Source organism: Anolis sagrei, chromosome 2, assembly GCF_037176765.1.
Source record: "Anolis sagrei isolate rAnoSag1 chromosome 2, rAnoSag1.mat, whole genome shotgun sequence".
NCBI lineage: Eukaryota > Metazoa > Chordata > Lepidosauria > Squamata > Dactyloidae > Anolis > Anolis sagrei.
In genome coordinates this window covers 185479169-185493715 of record NC_090022.1, presented here as the reverse complement: position 1 = coordinate 185493715, position 14547 = coordinate 185479169, and the positions used below count along the sequence as shown (strand labels likewise).

Below are 14547 nucleotides of genomic sequence, written 5' to 3'. Positions count from 1 at the left end.
GATACTGGCATGGAAGCTAAAACATACTTTAGAGAAAAGTACGTATAAAGAACCTTCTCAATCTCTTCCCATTTTGCTAAAACCCCAGTAATCAGGGCTTTAGGAGTAATCCCTTTCAGTTTCTGAAATTCCCATGTTCACAGGCTAAGTGCTCTTTTTGTTTTTCCTGTTGGTTTTCTTTTGGTAAAATTAAGAGCAGGAAAGCCAAAATATAGCTGTTTACTCCTTTCCGAGGGAAGCCTTCCCACTCCATTTCAAAGATTCCCCTCACCTTGCCTCATAGTGTGTACCAATCCATTATAAGTGAAGTTGCATTAACCTTGTTGGCTTGAAATTTGGGTTTACAGAGCTGTCTTGTGAAAGCTGAGGATTCCTTGAGATATTGTGTGTGCTTGCCTTCAAGTTATCCATTGACGTTGGGCAACCCTACAAATTTCATAGAGTTTTCTTAGGCAAGGAATATTCAAAAGTGCTTTTGCTAGTTCCTTCTTCTGAAATAGAGGCTATGCTTGCAATTTTTTGCATTTGTTGTCAGCCTCCTATCCAAACACTAAGCAGAGCTGACAAATTTCAAAGATCAGGTGGGATCTGGTACCTTTAGGGCAGAGGTTCTCAACCTGTAGATCCCCACGTTTTATCCTTCAACTCCCCAAAATCCTAACAGCTGGTAAACTGACTGGGATTTCTGAGAGTTATATATTTGGTTGCTCACTTACAGGAACAATTAGACAAGCATGGTTTTAGAAATAGTGTGAGGAGGCCTTCAGAACTGCTAGCAGCATGTTTTGAACTGTTAATCCATACAGGACTTTATAGTACACACTGTCCACTTTTATGGCCTTGTTAACTGCTCCTAAAATGTGCTTTGGTAAGAGACTTGTTGAAAGTGGAATTCTTCTACAAAATAGCAGGCAGTACACCTCAAAGGGGATTCCAGCAATACATGACTTTAACAACCACCAGGTGGCACTCGTTCACTTAGTCTGCTTGATCCAATAGTGCAAGGTTAGTGACTTTTAAGGAGAATGTGATCCTTTGGTTTGCTCCTTGTATTGGCAACAGTTTGTTTAAAACACTGAATGCCTTTTCAGGACAGGAGATGGAGACAGTGAGCTTCGGAATATGACTCTGATGTCCAGTAATTCGTTAATCTTGATTTTTGCCCTAGGTTGCATTGTTCCTCACTTTGCACAGTTTATTTTTCACCGTTGTACAGTTTGAGGGATGAGAAAGCCTTCCAAGTTAGGCGTAGTCTTGGGATGTATGATATGTGTTACTTTCCACCACACTTTACTTGTGTAGACAGGAGTATGGAAAGGCTAGGTTGCCCAATATTATTGGATAACCACTCCCATCAATCCTAGCTGCTTATTATGGGAGCTGCAGTCTCATAGTTTAAAGGACCCAAGAATGCGATCTTGCAGGGATCTTTCCATGATGCACCTTGTGTCCTCTAGTTCTTTGCTTACAGAAGACAGATTTCTGGAGTGATCTCTGGATATCTGGTATGTAGAAAATTCTGCCCCATCTCACTGAGTTTCTTTCTTTGACATCTCCCCCTCCAGCAGTCTTGTAGATGTGTTCAACACATCAGATAGATAATGATATGTTCTTTCAGACACACATTTCACCCTCCTTTTTTGGGCTGGAACATATTCATAGTCAGATTCCCAAAGGGTCCTACCTAAAGCCATGTAGACTTAGAGCAACACTGAACACAGCAGATGGAAAATGGGGACAGATCTCTGGGATGAGTCACAATCCCTTGGCATTGTACCTCATTGAAATTAGTTCGAATTGTACCCAGCATGGATAAATGAAGGAAACCGTTGCTTGCATTTGATTGCCTTGGGCATCAACATGTCTTGGGGCAGTTCAGGCAGGTTAGAGACTGGTGGTTTATCTATAAATAAAGAAAAGGTTACTTTGCTTCTCATGCCTTCCCAGATGCTACTGTTTTCATATTATTCTTGAGCTTTAACAGTGGCAGATTCCTCTGCTTCTTTTGTCACTGCCACAGTAAGAAGCATTAATTGATAGTGTGAGCAATGGAAAATTATAACAACTCAGATGCGTATTGCAGGACAATCATACTACTTTGATCAGTAAAAGTATTCTTAATAGGGATGAGTAAAAAGGGGTCCTGGGTTGTGTGTGGCCTCCAGTGTTGAATTCATAACCTTTAATGATTCTAATACTGTTAAGGCCACATTTCTATGCCCAACTCCCATCAAAATAGAGAAAGGAATTTGGGTTGCCTCTTCTGAAAGCTCACTTTTTAAATTGGTTACAAGATTGTTGTGTACTATTCAACATTTATAAAAGTGCATTTTTTTTTCAAAATCAGGAAATGGAGCTTCTGGCTCCATCCCCTGCATTTTCAGGAGTCTGAATGGCTTCTATGGAGTTTTTTTCCTGTGTTAGGAGTGACTTGAGAAACTGCAAGTCGCTTCTGGTGTGAGAGAATTGGCTGTCTGCAAGGATGTTGCCCAGGGGACACCCGGGTGTTTTGATGTTTTACCATCCTTGTGGGAGTTTTTCTTATGTTCCCGCATGGGGAACTGGAGTTGGCAGAGGGAGCTCATGCTTGCTTCCCTCAGATTTGAACCTCCGACCTGTCGGTCTTTAGTTCTGCTGGCACAAGGGTTTAACCATTGCGCCACTGGGGGCTCCTATTCCTAGGGAGTGTCAGAGCCAGAAATTGGCCACTGGACCCTTTACAGTTGCCAATGCCATTCTAAATGATTATTTTATAAGAGGGCCTTGCAAGAGGAACACAGCACTGTAACCTGCTTAAGGGTTGCATCACACAGCACTTTCCTCCTTTTGTTGCCTTTTTCTTTGATGCATCCAGTTGGATTGGTGCTTCTTAAACTATTGTGATCAGAGTTTTTCTCTCAGTGTTCCAGGGACCAGTACCATATATGTACCCAGTGGCTGCAACTGTTTCTTTCTTTCTTGGAGATTTGCTGTGAGCCAGCAACCAACGTCTTGCAGAACACCGGTCTACTAATCATCACTTGGGATAGCAATGAATTTGTAGAGTTTTGTAGAGAAGGAGTTAAGGCTGGAGTTAGATTTTTAGGTTTGATCATACTTAGTTGTAAAGACGGAATTAATTCTGTAACTTCCATTGTCTCGTGGTTTGGCAGGACAAAAAATAAAGATCTGAAAAGATTGTTGGGTATCCCTCCTGATTCAGCTGATTTTTGCAAAAATTTTCAGCATGTCTGCCTTAGGTCACATGGCCATTTTCATTAGCTTTGTTGTATGCACCTTATAACCCTAAGTGTTTTCTTGGTTCTTTGAGGCTATTTTCCTTGAAGTGTGGCAGTTCTTTTGAGGGTGTGTGTATGTGTGATGGGTATTGAAAAAAACTCAGGGATCCATTTAACTCAGTTCCTGCTTCTCCTGTCCTCTGGTCACAGGCTGATGAGCTCAGCAACCCCTTTGGGCAAATCAGCCTCAGCCGCCAGGGTTCCACAGAGACATCCGATCCGTCCTCAGGCATGTTCCAGCCACCAATCATGTCCCAGCATCCTCAGCAGACGGGCTTCATTATGGCTTCCCCGGGGCAACCAATCACTGCCTCCAACTACTCCGCCTCGGGACACACGGCACCAGCCCAGCAGGTCTTGCAGCCCCAAAGCTATATGCAGCCTCCCCAGCAAGTAAGTAACAGGGTGTGGATGTATGTGTTTTTAAGCAGTGTTAAAAAAAGCAAAATCACAGAAATCTGTTCCCAATAGAATTTAAGCCAGACAGAGTATTGAAGTCATATAGGCATTTTGTCCAATCTAATTAGCTTGGGATTTGGGGGAAAGGAAAGAATTAGGCCCAATTTGCAAATATCTCCTGCAGTGCTCCCTCCATCCCCTTCTGTATTGCCTGCACAGTGGTTTCTCAGCTGTGGAGGCTGAATTGAAGGAGGACAAAACCCCTGGCATTTCCAGAGGCTGCTTGTTCAGTGGGAAATCCCCATGTCTCTGTTGAACATTCTGGAATGCATGGGAGAGGGTTTTGCTTTGCTCTTTTTGAATGAGTGGAAGTAGTCATTCTGAAAAACATTGTGTCTGTTCTGTCCTCTGAAGGGCCTGATTATTCCTTGTTACAAGTCTGCCTTGGGATGGTCTGTTTGCCTGTAATGCCCCTATGGCACCAACCCCCTTGCACCCTCTATCTGCTCTTGAGTATCTTGTTTGCTGGGAGTATTGGAGTTTTGCTCTGTTCTGCTCTCCAGCTTTCTACCTTGATTTATTGACTACTCCTTTTATCCTCCTAACAGATTCAGGTTTCTTACTACCCTCCTGGGCAGTACCCAAACTCTAGCCAGCAATACCGACCTCTTTCTCACCCGGTGGCCTACAGCCCACAGCGCAGCCAACAGCTGCCTCAGCAGTCGCAGCAGCCTGGTAAGTGAGCAGCACACACAGTGAATCCAAGAAGACAGGAGAATGTGGGTTGGAGCTGTGACTTAGTTTTGTTAGGGAGATCTAGGCTATCATGGCATTTCCTGGAGTTGATCGGGGAGTTGGGGGCTGGGAGGTAAGCCTATTTATAGGGCTTGGAGTTTTATATGCTAAAGATCTTTGAAATAGTAAAGGTACCTTGGCTGTAAGGCATGGATAAGCAGCTTTGTCAGTACTTGAGAATATTATTACCTTTGAAAGCCTGGGTTTGCTAACTGAATTAAAACACCTATGCGCACAAGGACTAGGTTTTCTATGGTACCTACTCAGTATCTAAAGCAGGAGCCCCTGGTGGCACAATGGGTTAAAAACCCTTGTGCTGGCAGGTCGTCAGCAGTTCGAATCCAGGGCGTGGCGTGAGCTCTCGTCTGTCAGCTCCAGCTTCTCATGTAGGGACATAAAGTAGCCTCCCACAGGATGGTAAAACATCCGGGCCAATTCTCTCACATCAGAAGTGACTTGCAGTTTTTAAGTCACTGCTGACTTGAAAAAAGAAACCAAACATTATATTATGCTATATGTTTGGCTGCTTCTTTGCCCCCCCCCCCCTCCCCAACATTGCTACATGCCATGGTATCATGACTTCCTACATTGAACCCTCACTGACTGCCACTGGAAAGAAAAGGGAAATACCAAGCACTGAGTCATCATGGCATAAAACAATCTATAGTACATGCATGGTCCAGAGGGAGGGGACCTGCTAAAGGCACAGCTGTCATTTATGATGGTAGATACATGATTATTGCAATATAGACTATGGTTCAAACAGTATTCAATTTCTGGAAGCTCATTTGCTTAAGATATGTCATGCATACCTTCTTCGCAAACAAGAATTTGATATAACAGGAGATGTTCTTTCAAAATTTGCAAACCCAGCTGAAGAAATTGCTTTTGAAACCTCAGCAACAATGTTTAATTGAGCTCTCCTCCATCTAAATCTAATACTTTAGATTCTATCATACTTGAACATTAGTGCCTTCCCAGTTTAATGTCTTCTGACCTCAGAGGTTAAGATCGTCTGAGGAGGCCCTGCTCTTGGTCCCGCCTCCTTCGCAGGTGTGGCTGGTGGCGATGAGAGACAGGGCCTTCTCAGTGGTGGCCCCTCAGCTATGGAACTCCCTCCACAGTTATATCAGAGCAGCCCGCTCCCTCCTAGCCTTCAGAAGGAAAGTAAAAACCTGGCTTTGGGATCAAGCCTTTGGAGATTAACTATAGTGCAATAACAGCTATGGAATTGGTGCAATAATTGTTGGAATGGCTCCAGATTAGAATTGTGGATGACGTGATTTTAATAGTGAATGCAATGTTTTTATATGTTTTAATGAACATTAATTTAAATTTTAAATTTTAACTTAAATGTAATTTAACTGTATGTTGTCCAAAGGCATTGAATAGTTGCCTTGAGTCCCCTTAGGGGTAGAGAAAGATGGGTTAAATAAATAGGATAAATCAATCAATAAAATGTAACAGCTCTTTAAACTCTGGAGTTCATGTAATTTAGAAAGCAAAACACAAAAAACAAAACAAAAAAACACCAAGAATTCTCTGGGCATGTTTGTAAGTGGGTTTGAGGAGCTCAACTCTAAAAAGGAAGCTTTTCCAAGGTCTGATTTTTTCAAAAATACTGAAAGGAGATTAGTACTGGGTGCACTGATGGTATATATGTATAGCAAGCCATGTCTGTGAAGCCAAAATGAGAATATTGAGCATTATTGGCATGTTCAGAGGAACCCTAGTGTTTGGAAAAGTCGGGAAAAAAATAGAAAAAAACCCATGAAGTATAGTACACCATACTGAAGATTGTTCATCCTCAGCGATGACTGAATGCTTTCTGTCATGGTACAGGAGAGTGACAGAAAACCATTGGGAGGATGGAATAGAGTGAAATGAAGGAGGATATGGTTAGTTGCCTGGAACACTAAACTGGGGCACTTGGCACTGTGGGTCTCCATCATTAAGTATATTACCCTTCTGCTTCTTGTCACATTGTAGGTTTACAGCCAATCATGTCCAACCAGCAACAGACGTACCAAGGTATGATAGGAGTGCAGCAGTCCCAGGGCCAGAGTCTCCTCAGCAACCAGCGCAACAACATGGGTGGCCAAATGCAGAGCATGATGAGTGTGCAGCAGTCTCAAAGCCAGAACCTCCTCAACAATCAGCGGGGAAATATGGGCAGCCAGATGCAAGGCCTGATGGTCCAGTACACTCCACTGCCTTCATATCAAGTGAGTCGCAAGAGATGACGAATGTTGGTAAGGTAGGGGAATGTCACAGAGGCATTTGTGCTGTTCTAGCACAGGATACCTTGTAAGGCAAGAACAATTTCTGCACATGTTACTTGGATCTCTGCGGAATCCTCAGATGGTCTTTTTAAAAGACAGAGATATAACTCATGGAACTAATTGCTCTTGAGGTGGAACTAATGATAACTGGAAAACAGATCCATACAAAGGCTTTGCATTCCATTTTGTGTGATATGTAGTAAAACTTATCTGCTGTTTCCATGATTCAGAACTGCTGCTTTTGGCAGCAGCCCCTCTTTGTTATAATGAGTAATTCTGCCCACATTCTCTAACACCTAATTTTAAAATATTATTTGAAATATTCATATCCATTCTCCCCCATCATCTTAAAGCAATTCGGAATAATTAAAAAAGAATACCAAAACATTTCAGATCTCAATTTCCAAAAACCCACAGATGACAAAACACAAGATGTCACCCATGATGGAAGCAACCAGAGGGAACAAGATAAAAGTGTAAAGTCTGAAATGCACCAGAACAGTTCTTAAAGAGCATGAGAGAATGGAAAGGTTTTCACCACCAAAAAAGCTCTGTTTTTTTGCCATTGTGCCCACCTTGTTTGTTTGCTGGGGCCTTTGGTGGAGGCCTCTGCTAATGCGTTATGGGTCCAGGTTGGTGACTATGAATGGAGATGGCCCTCCTATACCTGGCCCTCAAGTGTTTAAGACCAGGACCAGAAGCTGGGAATGAAAAGAGAAACCTTTGCCTTTGTTTGTTTTTGTGTGTCTCATTATATATGGTTGTAAAGGCATTGAATGTTTGCTTATGTATGTAAATGCTGTAATCCGCTCCGAGTCCCCTAGGGGAGAAGGGCAAAATATAAATTAGTGTATTATTATTATTATTATTATTATTATTATCATAATAATAATAATAATAATAATAATAATAATAATAATAATAATGGTTAAAATGCATTTCAGTTTGGCCCTTGAAGCACATTGGAAGCCAGTGCAGTATGTATACAAAATATGTATACATATTGGTATACATATACAAAATATGTATACATATTGGTATTGTTAGGAACTCAGTTCAGAACATGCAAAAGTAGTAACTGCTTGTTTTAAAGATTTTGAAATTCAGAGTGAATAAGGGAGTCTAAAAATCCCTTATTTTGAGGTTAAAAATAATCTGAATGCCTCAATTGTTCAGTTCATTTATTTGTTTGAAGCAGGTAGAAAACATGAAAGAAAGCTTTATCAAGTTAGCTGCACAGTGCCATACAGGCATTTTAGTATTGTTATTACAAAGAGTGAATATGTATTTTACGGCGAGCAACTGTGCCGTTAATTATTTCAGCAGCCCAAATTATTCCACTTCTCACAACCATTTCTGTATTAAGGGAATCACTTGGGCAAAGTACAGCAATTGTTGAAATGTTTGCACATTATTATGCAGTGAAGAAAAAGAAGGTAGAGATATGCGTAGTTTTCATTTATTTGAGCTAAACCATATGGAAATTTATCTTCAGGCCTTTGTCAGGGACTAGGATAAGATCTGGTAAAATAGATTGGGATTCATGAAGCCTTGGAAAGAGGGGGAAAGAGAATAGAATGGAAAGAGTAAGGCTGGTAGATACCAAGAAACGTAGGAGCTGTCGTACTGAATATAAAGTCCTCTTCCATCAGCACATAAAATATCCTTTATCATTCCACATCAAGTGAAATCCCTATCAAGTTTCCACAACTATGAGAAGTAGATATGTGCCCCTGCCAAAAATGAATGTTATGGTTTTCATTTAAAGGCCAAATCTTGAGGGTCCTGCAGATTTTGGCATCTGAAGTCAGCTAGCTTTGCTCATCACCACCATTAACCATCTTGTCATAATTCCCTCATGTAATAGGCTTTCTCTCCTTCCCACTTCTGTTTTCCCCAAGCAGGTACCTGTGGCTAATGATTCTCAGAGTGTTGTCCAACAGCCCTTTCAGCAGCCCGTTCTGGTACCAGCAAACCAGTCTGTTCAAGGAGGATTGCAACCTGGGGGGATGCCAGTCTACTACAGTGTTATCCCACCTACTCAGCAAAATGGCACCAGGTAACAGCATAAGCTATGATGGATGTTTGGTATTGACTGCTTGGAGCAGAGGCTTCATGGCTGTGACATCTTGTTCCCACTCCCCAAAATCATCTCTTTCTCAAGATATCTATAAGTCTGTACCCCTGCTGCACTTTAGAAAGCAAGTGAAAATTATGGAGTGTTGTGTGGTTTCTTGGCTTTTTCTTCTGATGCCAAACTTTCACTCTTTTGCATGTTACCTGAGTTGGGTTGGGAATTTTTGGAATTTGTAGATTGGTTTTTATGAACCAGTTTGTTTTCATTTTGTTAAGAAATTGATTCCGTTATTCTGTTTGGCTATTTATTTTTTACAATAATGTGCCTTGAGGGTTTATTTGCAAGCTGGATAGAAATTGGATAGAAACAGGAGAAATAAAAAATAAAATGAGAGCTCGGGGAGCCAGAGACAATTGGGTTGCAATGTGTTTAAAATATTTCTGTGCAGCTTTTCTATTAAAGAGATAATATCTAAAGCCGTTTACAAAATTCAATAGAAAATTGCAGTAAAAGCACAGTTTTTAAAAACTTGCAGGGGTGAAAGCATTCTTTAAAAGTTGGACAGCCTTCTCAAAAGAGCCTGTTTTAGGAGGTCTGCTGAATATAGTGGCCCCCATTTGTCCCATTTTTCTCCTTTTGTGCAAGAACAATAGCATGTTACTCAAAGGTCTAATTTACTTAGCCATTGTGGGGGCATATCTAGCTTTAGAAATTTTGCAAGTATTTTTGTCTCAACTCAAAGGCAAATGTGTGGTGCTCTACAAAATTTGCCTAATTTCTCAAGGAAATGTGGGCTACTTTGAAACACTCAAAAAATTATCAGAGAGAAGTGGGAGACCAGACTTTTGATTAGTTTACATTGGTGCTTTGGGAGATGTCTTCATTTCTTCCTATCCAAGAGATGCTTGCTTTCTTCAATCCATGTGTCCATATAGGTCCAAGTATAAACACCAGCCTTATATAGTCAAATAGAAGAGCAGGATAGAGCCAGTATAGTGTGGTGATTAGATCATTAGACTACTACTCTGAAGGAAAGGGCTCAAATCCTCACTTAACCATGCAAACCCACTGATTACACTCCGAGACAAAGGCAAAATGCCCCCTGAATAAATCTTGCTAGGAAAACCCTGTGATATGGTTTCCTTTAGATTACTGTAAGTCTGAAAGACTTGTGGGTACAGAACAACAAGATGAAATGGATGCTCCTTTGTGTGTTGACCATAATGGCAACTGTCTACAGCACTGGACAAGTAATAGAATAATAAAACTGTATTTGTATTCCACTTTATCTCCCTGGAAGGGCTCAGGGCGGATTCCAAACATAAAAGGCAGAAATTCAATGCCGGAATATAAAACAATACAGTCATAATAACAAAAATTGACAACCCAACATATAAAATCAAATTATGACTTGACAACTAAAATTAAATGAAAAAATGCAACTTGTTATATCAGACATGAAGCAGAACATCAAAATTATGTGTCAATTTCCCAGTTCTTTGGAGGCAAATAGATTGATCATTGCTCAAGACATCTGTTGAGCTGGTGGAGCGAACAGGGCATGGATATGGATGGCAGCTATTAATCAGAAATATAAATGTACTATTACCATCTATTCCTCCTCCTACTCCTCACATGGCAGTGAGCAATGGGACGTCTTCAGCTGTTTTTGAAGGCAGGGAGGGAGAGGGCCATCTTCAATTTCTTAGGAAGGCAGTTCAAAGGTGGGGAGTGGCCACAGAAAAGGCCCTTTCTCTCATTCCCACCAGCCGTGCCTGGGACAGGTGGGACCAAGAGAAGGGCTCCTCCAATGACCGCAGTGTCCGGGTTGGTCTGTAGTGGGAGATGCAATCCATCAAATAGTTTGGATCCAAGCCATTGTTCCTTAACGGAACAATAATCAGAGTAAGATTCTCAGTAATTATAGTAATTAATCAGCAATCATTAAATGGAGGAATGATGCTGGCAGTTGTCCAATGCCATTGAGTTTGGGAGTGGCTGCCTCTTAGGAGGAGCAAAACTGCCATCTCCATTCTGCTGCCTCACCAACTCTCCCTTTTGACTTTCCAGCCCTTCAGTAGGCTTTCTGCAGCCTCCTGGGACAGAGCAGTATCAGATGCCTCAGTCCCCATCTCCTTGCAGCCCACCACAGATGCAGCAGCAGTATTCAGGTAAGGCAAGTTACTTTACAGCATATGCACAACAAGCTGCTCACATTGAGTTGGCCAATTTTACTGACTCCTTTAGAGAGTACTGAAGCCAGAGTTGTCAGCTCTGCCCATCAGTCAACAAAGACTTGAGGGAATCATGAAATCAAGTGCTATTTTTTGGGCAGAATTTGTAGTCGTCAATCCCATTGTCGTCAATCCCATTGTTACAATCTGGTTGTTCCACCTTCAGAAAACCCTTAAATCAAAATATTTCTGCTTTGTGCTGCTTGGTATGATTGCATGAAAGCTTGGTTGCCATTTTTGACCATTAAAATGTGATTGTAGTTAAAGAATAGAGAAACATTATCTCTACACATAGTAATCTAATCCCAATTTGATACTAATCCTTTCTCTCCTGCATGCATTACTTCAGTTATAAAGTGCACTGTTTCACCTCTCTCCTGCACACCCTGACAACTGTTGCACACTTTAAATTATTTCTGGAGCCTGATAGATTTTGTTTTTGAATTGCTTTAACAGATTTGATAACCATGATGAAAAAAAATAGTCTGAGCATATGCAGGCTATAATTTTGTTTCCACTTAAATCGTACTACCAACATGATTGCGGGAACAAAATGGAATCTATTTCTGCTGCGTGATGCCTATTGTTACTTGAAAATACGAGCCATTTTGTTGTAGAAAAAGGTTAATGTATTTAAAGAAAAATCCTTAACCATGTAAAGTCTGAGCCAGTAAAAATACTTTAAAAGCAACCAAGTAAGTATAAATGCTTCAGTAAGTGGTGTCAGCCTCCCATACAAGCCCTGATGCAATCATCTGCTTCGTTTTCTGACCCCCCCCCCACACACACACACACACACACACACACACTTGGGATAGCCACTGGTGGTAAGACTGTGCTATGAAGAGGAGGTTTACTATTACTATAGACCAGGGGTCCTCAAACTAAGGCCCGCGGGCCGGAAACAGCCCTCCAAGGTCATTTACCTGGCCCTCGCTCAGGGTCAACCTAAGTCTGAAACGACTTGAAGGCACATAACAACAACAATAATCCTATCTCAACAGCCAAACGCAGGCCCACACTTCCCATTGAAATACCAATACCAATAAGTTTATATTTGTTAAAAGTATTCTTCATTTTAATTATTGTATTGTTTTTAAGTGTTTTTTTTTGCACTACAAATAAGATATGTTCAGTGTGCATAGGAATTCATTCATGTTTTTTTCAAATTATAATCCAGCCCTCCAACAGTTTGAGGGACTGTGACCTGGTCTTCTGTTTAAAAAGTTTGAAGACACCTGCTGTAGACAATAACTCGTGGCCGAGTTATCCAAGGGCAGAGTCTTGGTGGTGGGTCCATAAGTGACTGTGGAGACCTATTCTGGATCCACATGGTCTTTCACATTAAAGACACACATTTCCAGTTGGCAAATGGTCACAACAAGGGTTTACTTGATATGCCTTCCTCTCATCACGTTTCTCCCTTTTGTCCTCTATTCATGTCCCCTCAAAATCCATAGCACTGTTGGTAAGAGTTGACCTCGAGTTACAACGCTGAAGTCCCAGGGCTTCTCAGTTCTCAGTGTTTATTCCACATTTTTAAAGTTTAGTTTTAAGCCCATCTTTAAATCTCTTTTGTTGTCCATTCCATTTCCCATTCTTGAGCTGAGACTAAAGTACCTGCTTTTGGGATATGGTGATTGGGCATTTGGACCATGTGACCAGTCCAGTGAAGTTGAAGGTAGAGAATCATCACTTCACTGCTGGCGGTCTTTGCTTATTCCAGAACACTGACATTTGTCTGCCTGTCTAAGAAGATTTGGAATGAGTTAAGTTCAAGATATTCTGCTTCTCTCTCTTTCTTTTTTGTCTGACATCATCACCCCCATTCTTGGACCAAGGAACCTAAGAGAAAGGGTAATAAACCTAACAGTACCAAACCCATTCTGTGCCACACACCTTGGGTTTTATTTTGTAAAAGGAGAGGGCTAGTGATGCGACATAGGGATAGTCAATTCTGGGTTGTATGCACATTAATTTGGTCTCCCTCTCCTCCTTGTGTTTCTGTTTCTGTGACCGGAGTGCTGTCCAACTGCATTCATTGCTCAGATTTCCTCTCAGCTATATTGAAGTGGGAGAGTACTATGTAAGGCCCAACTCTGAAGCTGCCTTCCTGGTGATCTTTTAGTAAGCAGATGAGACCTTTTTGTTTCAGCAAGGCTTTGAGAGCCACTCCTTTCATATGCTCTGCTTTTTTTCTCCCCCAACATTTCCTCTTTTCTTTAATGAAAGTGCTTTAAGTTGTTTTTATTTTTTTAATGATAGTTTATATATATATATTTAATGTTGATTGATTTACATGTTTTAGTTGTATTTTAAAAAACTTTAGTAAACAGACTGGGGAAACAAATAAACAAATATAGCTGTAGTAGCAGCAGTGGTCGTAATTTTTTTGTGCAAGGCTATTGCTATTTTTTTTCTAGGTCAGCCCCAGGTTTATAAACCATGGAAATTACAAGTCACCAGCTCTTATTCAAGCCCAGACCAATGTTTGATACTTTCTGAAGGAATAAATTTGTCTGGTCACTGGCTTTGTTTTTGTTGGTACCTATTTCAAACAGTGAAAACAATGTATTGTCGAAGGTTTTCATGACCGGAATCACTGAGTTATTGTAGGGTTTTTTTGTAGGTTTTTTCGGGCTATATGGCCATGGTCTAGAGGCATTCTCTCCTGACGTTTCGCCTGAGGATGCAGGCGAAACGTCAGGAGAGAATGCCTCTAGAACATGGCCATATAGCCCAAAAGAACCTACAACAACCCAGTAAAAACAGTGCCATAGTGACTCTTAATGGAACCTTATAGGGGGAATTTCCCTAGCCAAAAATGGGTAGACTTTGTTAACCTTCTGTGTAGTACACTGCCATATTGTCTTAGCCTTGTTGAGGACATTTCCGAGGTTCATACCATCGCAAAACTACAAAATCGTGGCCCAGGCTCATTTGTCTACTCTCTCAGATGCATTGAAGCCCAGATGTGAATATGAAGTGGGTTCCAATGCATCTAAGAGAGAATAAGAATGAGTAGAAAAGATGTGACAGGCATCCATGAAAAGGAAAGAGACAGGTTAAAGGGAAAAGACAGAAGTGACTTACTGTAATTTTAAGATCCTGCTCAATGGGTAGAAAGCACATAAAAATATGAGATTTCTCAGTGGGCAGATTCTCCAGCCTTGAATTTTCCTTGTGGAAACTAATCAGCCTCAGAATGGGATTCCCTCCACTCCAAAACCATGCCAGCTGGATTTGTGGCACCACCTCCTGGTGACAGTGGCATATTACAAATCGTGTTTGTGTGTGTAGAGGTGGGAGTGGGTATTGCATAGGTTCATGATAGCTTGCAGAAAGCTGCTCTATTCCTGAATTGGGTCTTTTGGCCTTGCCTTTTGAGTCTTGCTTTATGTTATTTCTGAAGGAACCTCTTGGGAACAGTGGAAAGAAGTCTTTGTCATTTATAGGCATTGTGTAGACTGGATTCTACGTGC

General features: G+C 41.2%; 1 protein-coding gene across 13 annotated transcripts in view; it reads left to right on the top strand.

Moving 5' to 3' along the window:
- Positions 1-14547, top strand: part of R3HDM2 (R3H domain containing 2) — a 173504-nt gene that overhangs the window by 144566 nt on the left and 14391 nt on the right. For 9 of the 13 annotated variants that reach the window (XM_060762996.2, XM_060763001.2, XM_060763005.2 and 6 more), the window contains 5 exons: positions 3429-3671; positions 4286-4412; positions 6462-6697; positions 8656-8813; positions 10902-11002. In XM_060762996.2, the coding sequence (XP_060618979.2) occupies positions 3429-3671; positions 4286-4412; positions 6462-6697; positions 8656-8813; positions 10902-11002 (865 nt within the window). The remainder of the gene's footprint in view (positions 1-3428; positions 3672-4285; positions 4413-6461; positions 6698-8655; positions 8814-10901; positions 11003-14547) is intronic. The other 4 variants (XM_060763008.2, XM_060763006.2, XM_060763007.2 and 1 more) reach the window with 1 other exon arrangement.